Source organism: Chionomys nivalis, chromosome 2, assembly GCF_950005125.1.
Source record: "Chionomys nivalis chromosome 2, mChiNiv1.1, whole genome shotgun sequence".
Taxonomy (NCBI): domain Eukaryota; kingdom Metazoa; phylum Chordata; class Mammalia; order Rodentia; family Cricetidae; genus Chionomys; species Chionomys nivalis.
In genome coordinates this window covers 136,183,366-136,206,610 of record NC_080087.1, presented here as the reverse complement: position 1 = coordinate 136,206,610, position 23,245 = coordinate 136,183,366, and the positions used below count along the sequence as shown (strand labels likewise).

Here is a 23,245-nt window from a genome sequence, read left to right as displayed (position 1 = left end):
ATGCACCACCATTGCCCAGCTTGAACAGAATTACTTTTAGGAAGTTTAATCTCCACAAATACTTATATTCTTAATTTTTTTTCAAATTTTCTCCTTTAAGTCCTCATGCAGTTGGAATCTATTTTGAAGAAAGTTATACAGGAACAAAAAGGAAGGAACTTTAGTCCACCTATCTTCACTGACTCTTTAATACAAGGAAACCTTAATGAGCCGCAGATGATCAAAGTATTAAGCCTTTATGAGAAAGTTACATATGCATAGAGCTTTTCTTTTAGTCCACATGACCTCCAAGGCGTTGGATGTCTCTTTTGTTTATCATAAGTAGTCTATACCCCACTGGTTCACCCTCCAAAGCCACTATCGAGCATTTAACTTAGGCTAAGCAAACGTCAAGCTCAAATGATCTGTAGGCAGAGAAGAAGTGTGTGTGAGCTTTGGTGGACTCAGCCTTCCTGCCCTCGTGGCCACATTCCGTGCTTGTTTGTTACAGCATGATGCTCTGATTATGGTGTTGTCAGGCAAGGGCCCACAGTGGCATCTATAGGATGTCCTGACATGGCATATACAATCTCTGGTAGGCAGAAGGAAGTTCTGGATGTGAGTTTGTGCAGAAATTGGTCAGTTCTGAGGACAATAGCAGGCATGTCTTCCCTATGCCCAAGACATAAAAATAAGACTGAAGAGATTTGCCTGTAGTGAGCCAGTAAGATTACTAAGAAATAAATGTCGATTGCATCAAAAAGGCTGTACAACCTGGAGTGGGAGCACACACCTTTAATCCCAGCACTTAAAAGGCAGAGGCAGGCCATTTCTGAGTTCTAGGCCAGCCTACAAAATAAGACCCCATTTTAAAAAACAAAAGACAATGCAAGGTAGGATCCACCTGAAAGACCCTCAGAGAGTGTCTTCCTGCTGAGGAGACCCTTCCCCAAGGAACAGCGAGACCACCGGTGTGGATGCAATCAGCAAGAGGTTTATTCAGATACACGGGTACCCAGGGCGACAAAGTCTCTCGGAAGACTTGCGCGCCACATGGTTGGGGCAGGGGGTTTTTATAGGGTTGGGGAGCAAAAAGCGCGGCTTCAGAAGCGAGATGCCTGGTTACAGGATTCTGATTGGGTCATTCAAATGTGGCAAGGCTTAGGCTGAGTTTGAGCTGAGGACAAGTTCCCCATTTCATGGAAATCAGATAAGTCGCTGAGTGGGCACAGTCTAGGGACCCGGGGTGCTTTCTGTTCCTGTTCCTCCTGGGACCAGATGTTCGACCACAGATATCCTGTTTTGGCGGGCTTGCCTGCTTTAGAATTGACCCTTTTCAGCCCTTCTGCTACTATGAGGTACTGGCCTTGCAAGTGGCGTTACAAATGCTAGCAGTTTGGGTGATGAACTCGGGGTGAGGGTCTTTCACCACCCATGAGAGGGTTGATAGAAGAGGATGCAGGGTGTGAATAACCAGAATGCATTGCATAGTCTGATATCAAGGAACAAATTTAACTAAAATTGACAAAATTAAGGTAAAATTAACACAGGTAAGAAAATAGGCAGTCCAGTATTTAGAAATTTTTATTTGTTCTTTAACATGTGATGTGTGAGACTGGGTGAGGTTATGTACCCCGTGTGTGCAGGAGCCCTAAGAGGCCAGAAGATGGTGTCAGATTCTCTGAAACGCCGGGAGCCACCCATTGTGTTTGGTGTTTGCTGGGAACAAAACTTACGTCCTCTTAACTGCTCAGTACCCTCTCCAGCCCACAGCCCCTTAATTATATTGGTTCTCACATTACAGGGATTTGGGTGTTTTTTTTTTTTTGAAGACCTAATAAAGAAATAATATATTCCTCACACACTTTTTGTTGAGCCTAATTTTATACTCTATATTGTTTTAGTAGTACCTAGTAAAGATCACCTTATATTTCATACTTTCTAAACTTAGTTTTGTCTTGTAGATCCTAGAAGACAGTATGATATTTTCTCTGGCTGATGGCATAATAACTGCAAAGTGTAAGTATAAATTGACTTCTCTCTCAGATGGGTTACAGAGCATACACTGGCAAAGAGTTCTTCTGAAGAGAGAGACACTGCGAGAGCCCTTTGAAGTTTCCCTTCCTTGCTGCTGTGATCTTGTTTAAAAAGCTTGCTTCACATGGGTGCCTCCCGCATACACGTGTTCAGTTTCACCTTTGAAAACTGCCCTGAATTGCTTGGCACATTTTAGGGCCTATGAATTCTAGTTAGCACCTGTGAAATGAAATCTGTCAACACCTTTCCTGCTCCCTTCCCTCTGGTGCTACAGGTTGAACCCAAGTCCTTGTCCACATTAGATAGACAGTCCCCTACTGAGTCACAACCCTCTGTGGCTGCTTTTCATTAACTCTAGGCAGGTGTGCTGTTCATAAGGACTCAGGACGTGTACAGAGTCTACAGTGATGGTGCTCTGAAAGGACTCTCTTTTTGGAATTGAAGATGATTTCTATTTATAATTCTAAGATGTGTTACCTTCAACTGGTTTGTAGGTTTATATTGATACAGTATTATAAAAATGTTTATAAACATAAAAAGGCATAATATAAAATGCTTCCAGGAAGTATTCAGGTGGCAGTTTAAAATGTAAAAAATTTATGTTCCCTTGAAGGACTTCACTTATACTTCATTTCAAGAACAAATTTTTAAAATGATGAAGGCTGCTGGTGTAAACATCCACACATTTCTCTTCTTCAACATGTAGGTGTGTCTAGACGCTATAGACTAAGTGAAATTTGTGAAGATGTGTCAAGGATCTCAATTATTTAAAAAAAAAGTATTATTGAAATTTTATTATTTAAGTATTTTCTTACATACATTTATCTGTCGCAGTGGCAGTGAGCACATGCCAGAGTTTGAGCACGCACTGAGAGCTCACCCGACCCAGGTCCCGGGGGTTGTACCCACGTTGTTAGGTTTGCAGTGAGTGAACTCACCTCGAGTCATCTCACAACCCATCAGGGTTTTTTTTTTTATTGCTTATTTTCTTTAAATCTATATTACATTAAAATTTATCTTTGCTAAAGCTTTTTTTTTAAATGGAGTTAACCTGGGCATGGTGGCACATGTGTAAATTCCAGAGCCACACAGACTCGGTCTCAGAAACAGAAACAAAACAAAACTTAGTTTAATATACTGTGGCCACCACAAATTGGTTATCTCAAAGATAGAATTAAGAGTTAAATCTCATTTTCAGTATTTAGGGAGAGTTTATAAAAAACATTGCTATTTATTTCTTTGCATGTATGCTGTGAGTTTTTTAAAAGATGTATTTTTAATGCTTTACTAGTTTTAATTGATGATGAAGTCAAGCAGGACATATGGGTGACTAGTGTATACAGATCCTTGTTAGCAGTTTATAGATATATATTGTAAACTTGTACTGAATATATTAATATATATTGTAAATTGCATATGTTTACATATCTTTTGTGAAATGAAATGCTATGGTTCACCCAAAAGCCATCGTGGGCCAAGCTATATAAAGTGGCAACACATTCCTTTAGTCCCTGCATTCAAGAAGCAAAGGCAGGCAGATCTCTGGGAGTTTGAAGCCAGTCTGGTCTACAGAGCAAGTTCCAGGACAGCCAGGAAGTGTAGGGGAAGTTAAGGACATAGCCAGTTACTCTTGAATAATTGAGTTACCAGCTGGCTATTGATTTTAGAGACAATAAATGAATCAGGCATACACATTTTTAAAAAGTTAACTTTGGGTTTTGTGAGTGTAGATCATTATTACAACACTTGTCTTGCACACATAAGGCCTTGGTTTGATCCACCGCCCTGCAACAGTAGCAACAACAGAAGTAATAATAATAATAGTAATAATGAGAATTTAATTTTGAGTCAGTCCTAAGTCTGGAAAAAAAAGAAATTGATAAGGAGAGGTAAACAGTACTCCATACACATTACAGGGCAGGGGAAACAGGAAGGGAGAGCTCTCAATACTGCTGCTTAAGACATCCTTGGGGTTCCATTCACCATGTGAAAACAATAGCCTACAGAATGGGAAAAGATCTTCACTAACCCCACATCAGACAGAGGTCTGATCTCCAAAATATACCAAGAACTCAAGAAATCGTTCATCAAAAGAACACATAATCCAATTTTAAAAAAATGGAGTACAGACCTAAACAGAGAACGCTCAACAGAGGAATCTAAAATGACTGAAAGACACTTCAGGAAATGTTCAACATCCTTAGTCATCAGAGAAATGCAAATCAAAACAACTCTGAGATTCCATCTTACACCTGTAAGAATGTCAAGATCAAAAACATTGATGACAACTTATGCTGGAGAGGTTGTGGGTAAAGGGAACACTCTTCAATTGTTGGTGGGGGTGCAAATTGGTACAGCCCCTTTAGATATCAGTATGGCGATTTCTCAGAAAATTAGGAAACAACCTTCCTCAAGACCCAGCAATACCACTTTTGGGTATATATCCAAAGAATACTCAATTATGCCACAAGGACATGTGCTCAACTATGTTCATAGCAGCTTTGTTCGTCATAGCCAGAACCTGAAAACAATCTAAATTCCCCTCCACCAAAGAATGGATAAGGAAAATGTGGTACATTTACAAAATGGAGTACTACACAGCAGAGAAAAATAATGACACCTTGATATTTGTGGGAAAATAGATGGAGCTAGAAAACATTATTTTGAGTGAAGTAACCCAGACACAGAAAGACAATTATCACATGTACTCATTCATAAGTGGTTTTTAAACATAAAGCAAAGAAAACCAACCCACAAATCACAATCCCCAAGAACCTAGACAGCAATGAGGACTCTAAGAGAGACATGCATGGATCTAATCTACACGGGAAGTAAAAAAATACATGGGAAGTAAAAAAAGACATGATCTCCTGAGTAAATTGGGATCATGGGAACCTTAGGAGAGGGTTGAAGGCGAAGGGAGAGGCAGGGGGAGGAGCAGAGAAAATGTAGAGTTCAATAAAATCAATAAAAAAAGAAAATAATCCATAAACCTTCAAAAACCAAAAGTGAGCCAAGAGCCAGTGTCTGTCAGAGTGCATATTAAAAGTTCAGATGAGGGCCATGGGGATGGCTCAGAGGGTAAAGGTGTCAGCCATCAACCTGATGACCTGAATTTAGACCTAGGAAGCCACATGGTGGAAGGAAAGAACCAACTCCAATGAGTTCTGAACCCCACAGACATGTTAACACTTTTATATATGCATACATATGCACATACATTAATATGCAAACAGTAGATAAATATGATTAATGTTTTTAAAATAGTACATGTGGGTGAACCTTACCCCAAACCTATAGAATCTGAATCTCTGAATGTTAGGTTGCAGTATCAATAAACTCTCAGATGTTTTAGGGGAGCCAATAGCCTAAGCAATAATTACTAAAAGTCTAAAAAAAATAATGTCATAGGAACAAATCTCCCACTAATTTGATTTGTAGGAATCATTTCATTAGTGCTTCTAAATGAACAGGATGATTAAGTCAGGTCTTTATTTCATGAGACTGAAACAGATAATGCAACATAATCTCCAACATTCAGTCCTCTCTCAGGTGTTTATTCTCACTGACCTCAGATAGGAGGATGCAGACACCTGCCAGACTTCAGGAGGACGATGTCGTGATAGTGCACACGCGTTCTCATCTTCTATATGTTCCTGCTCTATTCAAATCCTGTGGAGAATTTTGTTTTTATTTTTGGTAACATTTATGTACATCTACCAGGGAAAACAGGAAGAAAGAAAATTTAAAAACTAAACCATTGGCTTTTTTTTCTTATTTTATACCAAAAATTACCCAGAAGCTACTTTCATTTATACTAATATAATTTTTACATAGTGTGTACCTGGGCAACAATGAGGACCCTAAGAGAGACATACATGGATCTAATCTACATGGGAAGTAGAAAAATACATGGGAAGTAAAAAAAGATAAGATCTCCTGAGTAAATTGGGATCATGGGAACCTTAGGAGAGGGTTGAAGGGGAAGGGAGAGGCAGGGAGAGGAGCAGAGAAAATGTAGAGTTCAATAAAATCAATAAAAAAAGAAAATAATCCATAAACCTTCAGAAACCACATTCACAACACAGATACAAACACATAAAACAATAAAAACACAAAATTAAAAATCATAATATACAAGCAAAAGAAAAATATGTTTTTAAAAACATGCCAGAACAAAGTATTTTGAGACAAAAGTCTCCAGAAGTACCATTGAGTTCATTTTGTTGTGGCTGTCTACAGCAACCCTCTAGTTCAGAGCTGCTCTGAGTTTATGAATCTTCTGTACATTCTGTGAATCAGATCATCTCATTGTTTCACTTGCTTCTCTCTGATAATTAGAGAGATGGAACAGCTTTTCATATGTGTATCAACAGTTCACATTCTCTTTCACCCCAGCACTTCTTCCTGGTGAGCTGTCTGCTTGTGCCTTGGCTGTCAGTTAGAAGTGGACTCCTTCCTGTTTATGATTCTTTCCCACTGATGCTCACAGGAGTTTTCAGGGTTTAGCCATATGCAGGTTTTAAATTTTCACATTGTCAAGTCTGGTTTTTCCTGCACAGCATCCAAATACCATGGTATGCTTAGGAAGCCTGGTCTGTTGTAAGATCATCAAGATAATGGCTGGTGGCGATTTTGTCACTTTTCATTTTCACTGTCTAGAGTAGAAGAGCTTTTGGGTGACTTTTGGGTGTTGCATTTGTGAACCTTTGTTTTCTAGACCCTCATTCTTTATGCCCTTGGTGTGGTTCTTCAGGACCCCAGCATTTGGCCGTCACCACACAAGTATGAAGTAGTGTCATGTCTTTTTGATTGCTGGTTTTTATGTGTAGTATAGTTGCATTCCTTTCTAATGTTTTAAAGAAAACATTCAGTATGTGGTAGTGTACATGACAATGGAAGTCACTCCACTTCTGTCTGCTCTTCACTGCTTCTCCTTCATTATTTCATCTGCCCTCTTTCCTCCTCTCTCCTTCCTTTTTTCATTCATTCTTGAGGCAAGGTCTTATTTGATAGATCATATTGACCTGGAACTTGCGATCCTGTCTCAGTCTCCTAAATGCTCATTGTGACATGTGATAATGTGCAAGTCCCCTCTGTGTGCTGTGATTACCATTGACGAATAAGAAACTGCTTTGAACCTATAGCAAGCAGAACTTAGGTAGGCAGGGAAAGCTAGACTGAATGCTGGGAGAAAGAAGGGCAGAGTCAGAGAGAAGCCATGGATCTGCTATCTGAGACAGACACGGGGAACTTTATCTGGTAAGCCACAGCCACATGGCGATACACAGATTAATAGAGATGGGTTAAATTAATAAGTAAGAGTTAGCCATTAAGAAGCTAGAGCTAATGGTCTAAGCAGTGATTTAAATAACACAGTTTCTGTGTGATTATTTTGCGTCTAAGCTAGGCAGTCGGCCGGGAAAAACAAGCAACCTCCTCCAACAATGTGATACTATCAATCTTGATGTTTGGTTTTGTCTTTTATTATTACTTATCTCCTAATCCATATAGTTATCTGATTCTATAACTGTCCTTTAGTCTTAATAGATTTTTTTAAAAAAATGTCTCTTACGTAGTTCTTTCATAGAATCCAGAAACCACACAGACACAGGTGTGTGTCTTGTGGGAATGGTGAGGGAGAGGTTGGCTCCTAGGAAATTTTCCTTAAGGGTGTGGGCTGGGATTTACGTCCCTGGGCAAAACTTAGATACACAGAGTTGTTTTGAGATCATACGACAGTGCCGAATGCAAGAGGAAGTCACGGTGATGGGACTACGGTTGTGTGTCCTCTATGGACGGTCACATTAAATACTCCTGGCACTTGAGGTTGTGTTTTAGATTCTTAGCATTAAAGATCCTTTGTTGTTATTTGTTTGTTTGTTTGTTTGTTTGAGACAGGGTTTCTCTGTAGCTTTGAAGCCTGTCCTGGAACCTACTCTGTAGTACAGGCTGGCCTTGAACTCACTGAGATCCACCTGCCTCTGCCTCTCGAGTGCTGGGATTAAAGGTGTGTGTCACTATCACCTGGTTTAAGGTTAAAGATTCTTAATAAAGCAGCAAATCTACATTTGTTATTCTAGAATGATAAGCTATTGGCTAAATTTTATATTCTATATGACTTTTATAATAAAATTGAAAAAGTGCTTCTGTAAAAATATGTATGCCTATAGTTATAGAAAACTAAAATTAGAAAACAAAATATTTATGTATTTTTTTCAATATAAGGTTTCTCTGTATAGCTCTGACTGTCCTGGAACTCACTCTGTAGACCAGGCTACACTCAGACTCAGAGATCCACCTGCCTCTGCCTCCTGAGTGCTGGGATTAAAGGTGTGCACCAGTGTTGCCCAGCAAAATTTTTTAATCTTTAAAAACATGTGAAACACACAAGTTTTTAAAAATTTTTGGTGAGATATGAAGAATCTGTAAGGTCTGCATTCTGTTCTAGTGCCATAGGGAGAGAAAGAGGAAGGGAGAGAGAAAAATACACGAGAGAAAGAGGACAAACTTCATTGGAACTTTTGACATATTGCTATTTCAAAGCATGCAGAGAAATTGAAACTGTTAAAAGGAATAGCCTATGTGGGATGCCCTTTTATATGCTATGAATATGTTTTATTGCCATTGGTTAATAAAGAAGCTGATTTTGCCAATAGCCAGGCAGAATAGAACCAGGCAGGAAATCTAAACAGAGAGGGAGAAAAAAGCAGAGTCGGGGCCTTGTAGCCACTGAAGGTGAAAGATGCCAGAACATTACCTGAAAGCCACAGCCATGTGGTAGTACACAGATTAGTAAAAACGGGCTAATTTAAGTTGTAAGAGCTAGTTAATAAAAAGCCCAAACTAATAGGCCAAATAGTTTGTAATTAATATAAGTTTCTGTGTGATTACTCGGTACTGGACAGCTGGGAAGTGAAAGCACAGCCTCCAGTTACAATAGGTGGAGGCAGATGTGGAGGCACACAGTTGTCATCCCAACTCTTGGATGTAGCAAGAGTTGCTACATCTTTTTCTATCCTGCCAGCCAGCTCCCAAATATCGACACAGAAACGTCTTATTAATTATGAAATCTCAGTCTTTAGCTTAGGTTTGCTCCCAACTACCTCTTATAAATTAATCTGCTTCTATTAATCTACATTTTACCACTTTTTTAAACCTCTTTTCCTGCATGTCCTGCTTCTTCTACACCTGACTGGCAACTCTGCCTTTTTTCCTTCCAGCTTCCCCCCTGCCCATAAGTCCCCCTTATACCTCCTGCCTCCCTATTGGCCATCCAACTTTTTATTACACCAATCACAATAATATATCTTCACACAGTGTACAAATATCCCACAATACTTGGGAGGTGGAAATAGGAAAAGTGAAAATTTGAGGATAACCTGGGCTACATATCAAGACTTTGTCACAAATGTCTACCTCTCCCAAATGGAATAGATGCTAAATTGTGGAAATCAGTTTGAGTTATTAAATTTAAAATATGTAAATGTTAGTATTATAGCTGAGAGCTTCCAGAAGTTGGCATTTCCTTATATATATCAGGTAGAAGGGTCAGAGATTTATTGCTGCCAGAACTTCGAGAGATAACTCACCCAGAGAAAAATACATATACATAGAACTCAGACACTAAAAAAAGTAGGTTAATTATAGCTTAATATAATTGTCACATGGAGGAGGAGAAAGAAGGAGCCTGGAATTGACTTTTTAACTAAATTTGATGCCTTTGAGATCTAAGTAAATTGTTGCTTGTTCTTTTTATGGCTGAGTAATCCTCCATCAAATAGATGTGCCACACTTTGTACAACCATTAACCTGCAGAAGGATATTGCGTTATTTTCAGTTTTCACTATTATGAATGAAGCTACTTTGAGCATTTGTATGTTTTTGTTTGAACATAAGATTTGTATTTTTATAAATGTCTATGACTATAACTTTTACATATGTTAAAACAAAGTAAGAAATTGTAATACTGGCTGGGAGTGTAATGTAAATTAGTAAGGTAGGAGGAATGTGAGTTGGAGGCTAGCCTGGGCTACACCGGGAGGGCCTGTCTCAGAAGGAAGGAAGATAGAGAGCAGGGAAGAAAACAATAATCTTCTGATTCAGTTATTTGGTTTCAGCATTGGTTCACTTCATCCAGGAACTGTGTGCTGTGCAAGGAACAAGTCCTGCTCTCTCAGCTGTTTGAGCAGAACAGGAGCAACTCCCGCCTCACAGGTGTGGGCAAGCATGAAGTGATACTTGCAGAGTACTTAGGAAAGCACCTCCTTCGTAACAAATATTTGGTGCATGTGTGTGCAGCACTCAAGGCTGGGTGCTATGCTAAACATTTTGTTTTTAATTTAAAATTTAAATACATCATGTTCTCTCTCCCTCTCCTCCCACCTATCCCACCCATGTCCTCCTTGTCTTTGACCATTGTTATTACACGTACATATAAATGAACCAACACATAAATGCATCCTGCCCAGTCCACTCTGTGCTGCTTGTATGTGTGTGCTTCTAAAGCTGCCCACTGGATGTCAAAAAGACAAGTCAGAGAATGTATCCCTGGAGGACATAATTCTCCTTCTCTCGGCAGTTGTCAGGGATGGGGCCTGGTGAGAGTCCCCCACCTTGGGAATGACAACTGCTGTTGGTATTGTTCAGGTCTTGCTTGGACAACCATGTTGTTGAGATTTCATGGGTGCGTCTCCTCTGTCATAACTAGAAGGCACAGTCTCACAGTGGACTTCCCGGTCCTGTGGCATGAAACATTTTTCTTACCTATTTCTACTTAATCCTCTCAACAGTCCATGAGCTGAGTCTTCTACTGCTGGAGATATTGATTAGAGAAGTCCTATTTACACAACAGAGCAAATAGAGACAGAATGCCTGCTGTTGGGTGCTGTTGACCTTGGTTATCTACTCAGCTGTGGAAATATTAGACACTGACGACCTTCTCAAGACAGATTAATGCAACGGATATGCCTTTTGGCACATTGTAAATACTGACATATTAATAATCTGTAGCATTGCTCTTAGATGTGTTCCTCAGAATCTGAATACACCTGTCCCCCTGTGTACATGGAGGACAGGTGCTTTCCACCAAGCCCACTACGTGTGCTCAGCGTTCCTCCTTTCTAATGCAGTGTAGATCCTTTAAAAACATTTGTACGTGTTTTTTTTTAATGTTTCTACTTCTTCAGTAGCATTTGACAGGGAAATTCTAGAATAAAAAAGCCTTTCTTAATCTCTTAAAATCTTTAACTTATAGTAAATACAGTATAATTCATAAATAGAATTTCAAGCTCAACTGCATAATTTTAATTGAAGAAATAATGTAACCTGCTACATTGCTGTATCTGAAGAATGTATTTTTTTCAATCCACTGTTCAGAAACAGCAAGAGATTAAACGTCTGTGTGTTCATTGGTTTGAAAGTATAATAAAGTGTAATGTTACTGCAGCAGATTTACACTATTTAAGCCTGTGCGTTTAGTGTTGATGTTTAAGGGGCAAGTGGGGCTGTGCTCTGTGAACCTCAGATTTTCCTTTTAGGTTTATTTATTTTTATTTATTTATTTATTAAAGATTTCCGCCTCTTCCCCGCCACCGCCTCCCATTTCCCTCCCCCTCCCCCGATCAAGTCTCCCTCCCTTGTCAGCCCAAAGAGCAATCAGGGTTCCCTGTCCTGCGGGAAGTCCAAGGACCACCCACCTCCATCCAGGTCTAGTAAGGTGAGCTTCCAAACTGCCTAGGCTCCCACAAAGCCAGTAAGTGCAGTGGGATCAAAAACCCATTGCCATTGTTCTTGAGTTCTCAGTAGTCCTCATTGTCCGCTATGTTCAGCGAGTCCGGTTTTATCCCATGCTTTTTCAGACCTGGGCCAGCTGGCCTTGGTGAGTTCCCGATAGAACATCCTCATTGCCTCAGTGTGTGGGTGCACCCCTCGCAGTCCTGAGTTCCTTGCTCATGCTCTCTCTCCTTCTGCTCCTTATTTGGACCTTGAGATTTCAGTCCAGTGCTCCAATGTGGGTCTCTGTCTCTGTCTCCTTTCATCGCCTGATGAAGATTAATATTCAGGAGGATGCTTATATGTTTTTCTTTGGGTTCACCTTCTTATTTAGCTTCTCTAGGAACACGAATTATAGGCTCAATGTCCTTTATTTATGGCTAGAAACCAATTATGAGTGAGTACATCCCATGTTCCTCTTTTTGGGTCTGGCTTACCTCACTCAGGATAGTGTTTTCTATTTCCGTCCATTTGTATGCAAAATTCAAGAAGTCATTGTTTTTTACTGCTGAGTAGTACTCTAATATGTATATATTCCATACTTTCTTCATCCATTCTTCCATTGAAGGACATCTAGGTTGTTTCCAGGTTCTGGCTATTACAAACAATGCTGCTATGAACATAGTTGAGCATTTACTTTTGTTGTATGATAGGGCATTTCTTGGGTATATTCCCAAGAGTGGTATTGCTGGGTCCAGGGGTAGGTTGATACCGAATTTCCTGAGAAACCGCCATACTGCTTCCCAAAGTGGTTGCACAAGTTTGCATTCCCACCAGCAATGGATGAGTATACCCCTTACTCCACAACCTCTCCAGCAGAGGCTATCATTGGTGTTTTTGATTTTAGCCATTCTGACAGGTGTAAGATGGTATCTTAATGTTGTCTTGTTTTGCATTTCCCTGATCTCTAAGGAAGTTGAGCATGATCTTAAGTGTCTTTTGGCCATTTGAATTTCTTCTGTTGAGAATTCTCTGTTCAACTCAGTGCCCCATTTTATAATTGGGTTGATTAGCCTTTTACGGTCTAGTTTGTTGAGTTCTTTATATATTTTGGAGATCAGACCTTTGTCAGTTGCGGGGTTGGTGAAGATCTTCTCCCAGTCAGTGGGTTGCCTTTTTGTCTTGGTGACAGTGTCCTTTGCTTTACAGAAGCTTCTCAGTCTCAGAAGGTCCCATTTGTTCAATGATGCCCTTAGTGTCTGTGCTGCTGGGGTTATACGTAGGAAGTGGTCTCCTGTGCCCATGTGTTGTTGAGTACTTCCCACTTTCTCTTCTATCAGGTTCAGTGTGTTCGGACTGATATTGAGGTCTTTAATCCATTTGGACTTGAGTTTTGTGCATGGTGATAGATATGGAACTATTTTCATTCTTCTACAGATTGACATCCAGTTTTGCCAGCACCATTTGTTGAAGATGCTCTCTTTTTTCCATTGTATACTTTCAGCTCCTTTATCGAAAATCAGGTGTTCATAGGTTTGTGGGTTAAAGTCAGGGTCTTCTATTCGATTCCATTGGTCGACTTCTCTGTTTTTATGCCAATACCAAGCTGTTTTCAATACTGAAGCTGTGTAATAGAGTTTGAAGTCAGAGATGGTAATGCCTCCAGAAGTTCCTTTATTGTATAAGATTGTTTTGGCTATCCTGGGTTTTTTGTTTCTCCATATAAAGTTGATTATTGTCTTTTCCAGATCTGTGAAGAATTTTGATGGGATTTTGATGGGGATTGCATTGAATCTATAGATTGCTTTTGGTAGAATTGCCATTTTTACTATGTTGATCCTCCCAATCCAAGAGCAAGGGAGATCCTTTCATTTTCTGGTGTCCTCTTCAATTTCTTTCTTCAAAGACTTAAAGTTCTTGTCAAATAGATCTTTCACTTCCTTGGTCAGAGTTACCCCAAGATATTTTATGCTATTTGTGGCTATTGTGAAAGGTGATGCTTCTCTGATTTCCCTCTCTGCTTCCTTATCCTTAGTGTATAGGAAGGCAACTGATTTTGTGGAGTTGATCTTGTATCCTGCCACATTACCAAAGGTGTTTATCAGCTGTAGGAGTTCTTTGGTAGAGTTTTTGGGGTCGCTTATGTATACTATCATATCATCTGCAAATAACGAAAGCTTAACTTCTTCCTTTCCAATACGAATCCCGTTGATCCCCTTATGTTGTCTTATTGCTATTGCTAGCACTTCAAGCACTATATTGAAGAGGTATGGAGAGAGTGGACATCCTTGTTGTGTTCCTGATTTTAGTGGGATGGCTTTGAGTTTTTCTCCATTTAATTTAATGTTAGCTGTTGACTTGCTGTAAATAGCTGTTATTATATTTAGGTATGACCCTTGTATCCCTAATCTCTCCAAGACCTTTATCATAAAGGGGTGTTGAATTTTGTCGAATGCTTTTTCAGCATCTAATGAAATGATCATATGGTTTTTTTCATTCAGTTTATTTATATGGTGGATTACATTGTTGAACCAGCCCTGCATCTATGGGATGAAGCCTACTTGATCATAATGGATAATTTTTCTAATGTGTTCTTGGATTCGGTTTGCCAGTATTTTATTGAGAATTTTTGCGTCGATGTTCATGAGTGATATATGCCTGTAATTCTCTTTCTTGGTTGGGTCTTTGTGTGGTTTTGGTATCAGGGTAACTGTAGCTTCATAAAAAGAGTTTGGCAATGACTCTTCTGTTTCTATATTGTGGAATACATTAAGGAGTATAGGTATTAGCTCTTCTTGGAAGTTCTGGTAGAATTCTGCATTGAAACCATCTGGTCCTGGGCTTTTTTTGGAAGGGAGATTTTTGATAACAGTTTCTAATTCTTCACGACTAACAGGTCTATTTAGATCGTTCACCTGGTCTTGGTTTAGCTTTGGTGTATGGTACTTATCTAAAAAAATGTCCATTTCTTTTGCATTTTCCAGTTTTGTGGCATACAGGCTCTTGTAGTAAGATCTAATGATTCTCTGAATTTCCTTTGTGTCTGTGGTTATGTCCCCCTTTTCATTTCTGATCTTATTTATTTGCATGCTCTCTCTCTGTCGTTTAATTAGTTTGGATAGGGGTTTGTTGATTTTTTTGATTTTCTCCAAGAACCAACTTTTTGTTTCATTGATTCTTTGGACTGTTTTCTGTTTTTCTATTTTGTTGATTTCAGGCCTCAGTTTGATTATTTCCAGTCTTCTACTCCTCCTGGGCGCGTCTGCTTCTTTTTTTTCTAGGGCTCTCAGGTATTCTGTTAAGTCCCCAATGTATGCTTTCTGTTTTCTTTAAGTGGGCACTTAGTGCTATGAACTTTCCTCTTAGCACTGCTTTCATCGTGTCCCATAGGTTTGAGTATGTTGTCTCTTTGTTTTTATTAAAATCACGGAAGACTTTAATTTCTTGCTTAATTTCTTCCTTGACCCAGGTGTGGTTCAGTAGTTGACTGTTCAGTTTCCTTGAGTTTGTCGGCTTTCTGGGGGTAGCATTGTTGTTGCCTTCTAACTTTAATCCGTGGTGATCTGATAAGACACAGGTGGACACTGATATTTTTTTGTATCTGTGGAGGTTTCCTTTGTTTCCGAGTATGTGGTCAATTTTCGAGAAGGTTCCATGAGCTGCCGAGAAGAAGGTGTATTCTTTCCTATTTGGGTGGAGTGTTCTATAGATGTCTGTTAAGTCCATTTGCTTCATTACCTCCAACAATTCTCTTAATTTTCTATTAGGTTTCTGTCTGATTGACCTGTCCATTGGAGAGAGGTGTGTTGAAGTCTCCTACTACTAGTGTGTGTGATTTGATGTCTGCCTTTAGTTTTAGTAATATTTCTTTTACATAAGTGGGTGCTTTTATATTAGGGGCATAGATATTCAGGATTGAGACTTCATCCTGCTGAATTGTTCCTGTTATGAGTATAAAGTGTCCATCTCGATCTCTTCTGATTGATTTTAGTTTGAAGTTAGTTTTGTTAGAAATTAGTATGGCCACACCTGCTTTTTTCTTAGGACCATTTGCTTGAAAAACCTTTTCCCAACCCTTTACTCTGAGTAGATGCCTGTCTTTGTGGTTGAGATGTGTTTCTTGCAAACAGCAGAATGTTGGATCCTGTTTTCGTATCCAATCTTTTAGCCTGTGCCTTTTTATAGGTGAATTGAGACCATTAATATTAAGTGATATTAATGACCAGTGGTTGTTTACTCCGGTTATTCTTATTGCTTTTGGTAGTAGAGTTTGTAGGGACATAGCCCCACTCATTGGGGGCGTGTTCACCTTGGGCTAATGTTTACGGATAAATCTGCCGGGCGTGATCCCAGCAGCCCTTTTTTTTTTATATATTACTTAAAGTGTTTATTCCACAAGATATGAATAGAAGCAATATTGACAATTTATTTTAATATGCCACAGTCACCCTGATATTGAATCCACAAAAATGTTCAAGAAAGAGACGTATTCCAAGAACTTTTAACCAATAAAGCTTCTCTCCATCCTATTACAATTTGTAACACATAAACATAAATATTTTACATTTGAATGATTGGTATTTTAAAATAGAACATGAGCAGCCATGCTGACTTTTTATTTAGAGTTAAACTGTCCCTATGAAGAAAAGATTTGTCTCTCACATATTGCTTGAGCTATGTCAATTTAGTTTTCTTAACAAGGCATGTCTACATTGTCCATTAAAATAATAAAGTCAAGTAATTATGTAATTTTTATTATTCTGATGGCATGAACATGTGAACAGTTGCACCTTGGCTAATTAGACTAAATAAAAAAAACCCAGCAGCCCTTTTTGCTCCACTTTTCCTGTTCTCTGCGGGAACCTGTGGTCCTGTAAGTCTATTTCCTTATTAAAGCTGTATATATCTATATAATCTGTCTGCATTCATTTACGCCGCCAAAAGAGTTTGTGTGTCTCCCTTCTTTGAGTTGTGCTGTTGAAGGGTCGCTAGATGCCTGAGTTATTGTAGGCAGTGTTGGCAATGTTGGATTCCTTGGGTTGTGATTTTCCTTCTATTACTTTCTGTAGGGCTGGATTTGTGGCTACGTATTGTTTAAATTTGTTCTTATCCTGGAATGTCTTGTTTTCTCCATTGATAGTGAATGATAGCTTGGCTGGGTATAGTAGTTTGGGTTTGCATCCATGGTCTCTTAGTTTCTGCAGTTTCTATCCAGGACCTTCTTGCTTTCATGGTTTCCATAGAGAAGTCAGGTGTAAGTCTGATTGGTTTACCTTTATAAGTTACTTGGCATTTTTCCTTTGCAGCTCTTAATATTCTTTCTTTAATCTGCATATTTTGTGTTTTGATTATTATATGGTGAGGGGATTTTTTTTTTTGATCCAGTCTGTTTGGTGTTCTGTATGCTTCTTGAATATTCAAAGGAATATCTTCCTTTATGTTGGGAAAGTTTTCTTCCATAATTTTGTTTAAAATATTTTCTGGGGAAAAAAAATAAAATATTTTCTGGGCCTTTGAGCTATAACTCTTCTCCTTCTTTTTTTTTTTTTTTTTTTTTTCGAGACAGGGTTTCTCTGTGGCTTTGGAGCCTGTCCTGGAACTAGCTCTGTAGACCAGGCTGGTCTCGAACTTACAGAGATCCGCCTGCCTCTGCCTCCCGAGTGCTGGGATTAAAGGCGTGCGCCACCACGGCCCGGCTCTTCTCCTTCTTCTATCCCTATAATCTTAGGTTTGATCTTTTTATTGTGTCCCATATTTCCTGAATGTTTTGTGATGAGAATTTGTTGGTTTTGCTGTTTTCTTTGATCAGTGCGTTTATTTTCTCAATGGTGTCTTCAGAATCTGAGATTCTTTTTTTCTATCTCTTGTATTCTATTGATTATGCTTGTTTCTGTAGTCTCTGCTCGTTGACCTAGATTTTCCATATCCAGCTGGTCCTCAGTTTGTGTTTTCTTCCTTGCTTCCATTTCAGTTTTCAATTTTTGAACTGTTTCCATTACTTGTTTGATCGTTTTTTCTTGGTTTCCCAGGGTATCATTTACGTATTTACTCATTTCTTCAAACTTTTTATTATACTTTTCATCCATTTCTATGAGGGCGTTTTTTACATGTTGTTTAAGGGACTCTATTGCTTTCATAAAGTCCATTTTTTCCTCTTCTTCTGTGTTAGGGTGTTCAAGTTCTTGTCTTGTAAGAATATTGGGTTCTGGTGGTTTCATGTTGTTTTTCAGATTGTTGGGTGAATTCTTGCCTTGGTGTCTGCCCATCTCCTATCGATACTATCTAATGGGTTTGATTTAATTGTAGTGGGGCGATCTGCTCTCAGTGTGGGCTTCACTGTTTCATGCTTGGACTATCCCACATCCGCTGGGTCTGTTCGCTGGTGTCTCTGCCGCTTGGCCCGTGAGCCAGTGTCTCCGCCGCCTGGGCCTGCCTGCGCCTGCCTGCGCGCAGGTGTCTCTGCCGCCTGGACCTGCCTGCGCGCCTGTGTCTCCGCCATCTGGTCCCGCCTGCGCCTGCCTGCGCACCAGTGTCTCTGCCTCCTTTGAGGTTTAATACAGGTTGTTTTGCTGACTAATCAGTGATGAAAGTGTTTTCTTCCCTTGGTTTTTCAGGCACATGGGAATACCCGGAGCTGAGGAAAATGGCTGAGACAACAGCAGGAAAAGAAAGATACTGTTCTCGCCTGCTTAGAACTAGATGCTCTCTCTATGACAGTGAAGAATCTATGTGATTTTTAATGTCAAATTCTTAATCTTTTTTTAAGGCAGGCCAAGTTTATTAAAGTAGATTAAAGCATACTTTTAAGGGGTGAGAAAAGACAATGGCCAAAGAGTTCCTTGTGATGATTTACCTTGTTGTAGACTTGATATTATTTTAAAAACTTTTAGTACAGACAACCTTCTTAGGTAAACTTTTTCTTGGTGCTGGTGACTTGGGCATCAAGTTTGCATTATCTAGCTAAAAACATCTCAAAATATATCATAATGGCAATCTGGATTCAGGGCAGGCATGAGGTTTTAACTGAATATGTAATTGACAGCCCTGTTGGTTTAGTTTTTATAGGAAGGGAAAAAGGTTTGTAAAGCTTCCTGCTATATAGTAATGACAAGGTTTAGGACTCCAGAAATCAAGTTTAGAAAATTAATCAATGAGTGATCATCAGAGGGTCGCCCCCAAGGCCCAGAGATGTGATTCAGCTGCTGTTTCTCTGGCAAGTAATTAGTCTTGATATTTTTTCTACTCCTTGGTTTTAAAAGCTGATGATTTGGGGAGGACTGCAGCCTTAAAGTTTTCTGTTCCTGCTAATGTCTAACTAGCTGCTTCAGAGTTTCATATCCACTTTCCAATCAAGACTCCCCTTTTCTAATTTAAAAATCTGCCTCATATTTCTTCCTTGCATTCTTAATAATGTTTGTAGACATAAGCATGTTGCATGATTAATAAACACTCAGAAAGAGAAATTGGGGTTCAACCAAAAGATCTGCAAAGCAAAACAGCCAGCCACTTGAACTGATTTCAAGCTCTTACCTTAAACTCAGTCCAAAATCGTGATCCTGTTTCCAGGAATCTCAGAAGGAGACTGACTTCTGAGTGAGAGCTGTCTCCTTCCATTTTATAATTCTCTCTATGACTGGGATTAAAGGCGTAAACCACTGGGCTTAAAAACTTGCACTGCCCAGTTTCTATGGAAACTAGTGTATTGAAGGTATGTGTTAACACTGCCTGCCTGCACTATAAGACTGACCAGTGGGGTGGTTTTACTCCCTGATCTTCAGACAAACTTCATTTACTAAAATACAAGTGAAATGTCACTACATAAGACCCTGAGTAGAGAAGCCATTTCTTCTCCGTCTTCTTTTCTGATGAAGCATTGATCTCTGATATGTAGAATGTTTACAAATTATTATTACTATTATTGCTTTATAAATAATACCATTCAATATTTCCACTTCCTCCCCTCCTCCCATTTCTCTCCCACTCCACTACCCACCCTCCCTCCAGTCCTAAGAGAGGGCAGGGTAACCTGCCCTGTGAGAAGTCCAAGGCCCTCCCCCACTCCATCCAGGCATAGTAAGGTGCGCATCCAAACAGACTAGGATCCCAAAAAGCCAGTACATGCAGTAGAATCAAAACCCAGTGCCATTATCATTGGCTTCTTAGTCGGCCCCAATTGTCAGCCACATTCTGAGGGTCCAGTGTGATCCCACGCTCATTCAGTCCCAGTCCAGCTGGCTTTGGTGAGCTCTCATTAGATCAGGCACACTGTCTCAGTGGGCTAACCAACCCCACACAGTCCTGAGTTCCTTGCTGATCTTCTCCCTCTTTCTGCTCTTCAACTGGACCTTGGGAGCTCAGTCCAGTGCTCCTATGTGTGTCTCTGTCTCTATCTCCATCTGTCGCTGGACAAAGGTTCTATGGTGATATTCAAGATAGTAATCAGTCTGACTATGGGACAAGACCAGTTCAGGCACCCTCTCCTCCACTGCCCCAGGGTCCTAGCTAGGGACAGCCCCGTGGACTCCTGGGACCCATCTAGAGCCAAGTCTCTTGCCAACCGCAAAATGGCTCCCTTAATTAAGATATCTTCTTCCCTGCTCCCATAACCGACCTTCCTCCATCTCAACCATCCCACTCCCCCAAACTCTACCCAACCCCCTCCCTTCTCTCCCCCTCTCCCCTTCCCCCACCCCACCTCCACCCCCATGCTCCAACTTTTGCCTGGCGATCTTGACTGCTTCCAATTTCCAGGAGGATCTATACGTTTTTGTTTGGGTTCACCTTATTACTTAGCTTTCCTAGGATCATGAACTATAGGCTCAATGTCCTTTGTTTATGGCCAGAATCCACTAATGAGTGAGTACATACCATATTCGTATTTTTGGGTCTGGGTTATCTCACTCAGGATAGTGTTCTCTATTTCCATCCGTTTGCATGCAAAATTCAAGATGTCATTGTTTTTTACCGCTGAGTAGTACTCTAATGTGTAGATGTGCCACACTTTCTTTATCCATTCTTCTATTGAGGGACATCTAGGTTGTTCCCAGGTTCTGGCTATTACAAATAATGCTGCTATGAACATAGCTGAACAAATGCTTTTGTAGTATGATAGGGCATCTCTTGGCTATATTCCCAAGAGTGATATTGCTGGATCTTGAGGAAGGTTGACTCCCAGTTTCCTGAGAAACCTCCACACTGATTTCCAAAGTGGTTGCACAAATATGTATTACCACCAGCAATGGATGAGTATTCCCTTACTCCTCATCCTCTCCAGCATAGGTTATCACTGGTGTTTTGATTCTGACAGGTGAAAGATGGTATCTCAAAGTTGTTTTAATTTGCATTTCCCTGATCGCTAAAGAAGTTGAACATGACCTTAAGTATCTTTTGGCAATTTGAACTTCTGTTGATAATTCTCTATTCAGTTCAGTACCCCATTTTTTAATTGGGTTATTTGGAATTTTAATGTATAGTTTCTTGAGTTCTTTATATATTTTGGAGATCAGGCCTTTGTCTGGTGCAGGGTTGGTGAAGATCTCCCATTCAGTAGGCTGCCTTTTTGTCTTAATGACAGTGTCCTTTGCTTTACAGAAGCTTCTCAGTTTCAGGACATCCCATTTATTCACTGTTGCTCTCATTTTCTGTGCTACTGGGGTTATACGTAGGAAGTGGTCTCCTGTGCCCGTGTGTTGCAGTGTGCTTCCCACTTTCTCTTCTATCAGGTTCAGTGTGGCCGGATTTTATATATATAATATTGAGGTTTTTAATACATTTGGACTTGAGTTTTGTGCTTGGTGATAGATATAGATCTATTTTCATTCTTCTACAGGTTGACATCCAGTTATGTGAGAACCATTTGTTAAAGATGCTTTCTTTCTTCCATTGTATAATTTTAGCTTCTTTGTCAAAAATCAGGTATTCATAGGTTTGTGGATTAATATCCGGGTCTTCAATTCAATTCCATTGGTCAACATCTCTGTTTTTTGCCAGTGTCAAGCTGTTTTCATTACTGTAACTCTGTAATAGAGTTTGAATTCAGGGATGATAATGCCTCTGGAAGTTCCTTTATTGTATAAGATTGTTTTGGTTATCCTGTTTTGTTGTTGTTGTTGTTGTTGTTGTTGTTGTTTTTCCATATAAAGTTGATTATTGTTCTCTCAAGATCTGTGAAGAATTTTGTTGCATTTTTTTTAGGGATTGCACTGAAACTATAGATTGCCTTTGGTAGAATTGCCATTACTATGTTGATCCTACCAACCCAAGAGCATGGGAGATCATTCCATTTTCTGGTATCCTCTTCAATTTCTTTCTTCAAAACCTTAAAGTTCTTGTCAAATAGATCTTTCACTTCCTTGGTCAGAGTTACCCCAAGATATTTTAAGTTATTTGTGGCTATTGTGAAAGGTGATGCTTCTCTGATTTCCCTCTCCGCTTCCTTATCCTTAGTGTATAGGAAGGCAACTGATTTTTTGGAGTTGATATTGTATCCTGCCACATCATGGAAGGTATTTATCAGCTGGAGGAGCTTTTTGGTAGAGTTTTTGTGGTCACTTATGTACACTATCATATCATCTGCAAATAACGAAAGTTTGACTTCTTCCTTTTCAATTTGAATCCCCTTGATCTTCTTATGTGGTCTTATTACTATTGCTAGAACTTCAAGCACTATGTTGAAGAGATGTGGAGAGAGTAGACAGCCTTGTCTTGTTCCTGATTTTACTGGGATGGCTTTGAGTTTCTTTTTATTTAATTTGATGTTATCTGTTGGCTTACTGTATATTTCTTTTATTATATTTAAGTATGATCCTTTTATCCCTATTCTCTCCAAGACCTTTATCATAAAGGGGTGTTGAATTTTGTCAAATGCTTTTTTTGGCATCTAATGAAATGATCATGTTTTTTTTTCTTTCAGTTTATTTATATGATGGATTACATTGATATATTTTCATATGTTGAACCAGCCCTGTATCTCTGGGATGAAGCCTACTTGATCATAATGGATGATTTTTTTGATGGGTTCTTGGATTTGGTTTGCCAGTATTTTATTGAGAATTTTTGCATCAATGTTCATGAGAGAGACTGGTCTGTAATATTTCTTGGTTGAGTCTTTGTGTGGTTCTGGTATCAGGGTAACTGTAGCTTCATAAAAAGAGTTTGGCAATGACTCTTCTGTTTCTATTATGTGAAACACATTAAGGAGTATAGGTATTAGTTCTTTTTGGAAGTTCTGGTAGAATTCTACATCAAAACCATATGGTCCTGGGATTTTTTCATTATGAGGTTTTTGATGACAGCTTCTATTTCCTCACAACTTATAGGTCTATTTAAATTGTTCACCTGGTCTTGATTTAATTTTTGTATATGGTATTTATCTAAAAACATGTCCATTTCTTTTATAATTTCCAATTTTGTGGCATACAGGCTTTTTTGTAGTAAGACCCAATGATTCTCTGAATTTCCTCAGTGTCTGTTGTTATGGTCCCCCTTTTTATTCCTGATCTTGTTAATTTGAGTG

General features: G+C 39.3%; 1 protein-coding gene across 1 annotated transcript in view; it reads left to right on the top strand.

Annotated features, from left to right (window-relative positions):
• LOC130869328 (cytochrome P450 20A1) overlaps positions 1 to 23,245 on the top strand; it is a 62,249-nt gene that overhangs the window by 27,821 nt on the left and 11,183 nt on the right. The window contains 5 exon segments of the mRNA XM_057761314.1: positions 101 to 225; positions 1,944 to 1,998; positions 3,308 to 3,342; positions 6,737 to 6,801; positions 18,280 to 18,366. Of these exon segments, the coding sequence (XP_057617297.1) occupies positions 101 to 225; positions 1,944 to 1,998; positions 3,308 to 3,342; positions 6,737 to 6,801; positions 18,280 to 18,366 (367 nt within the window).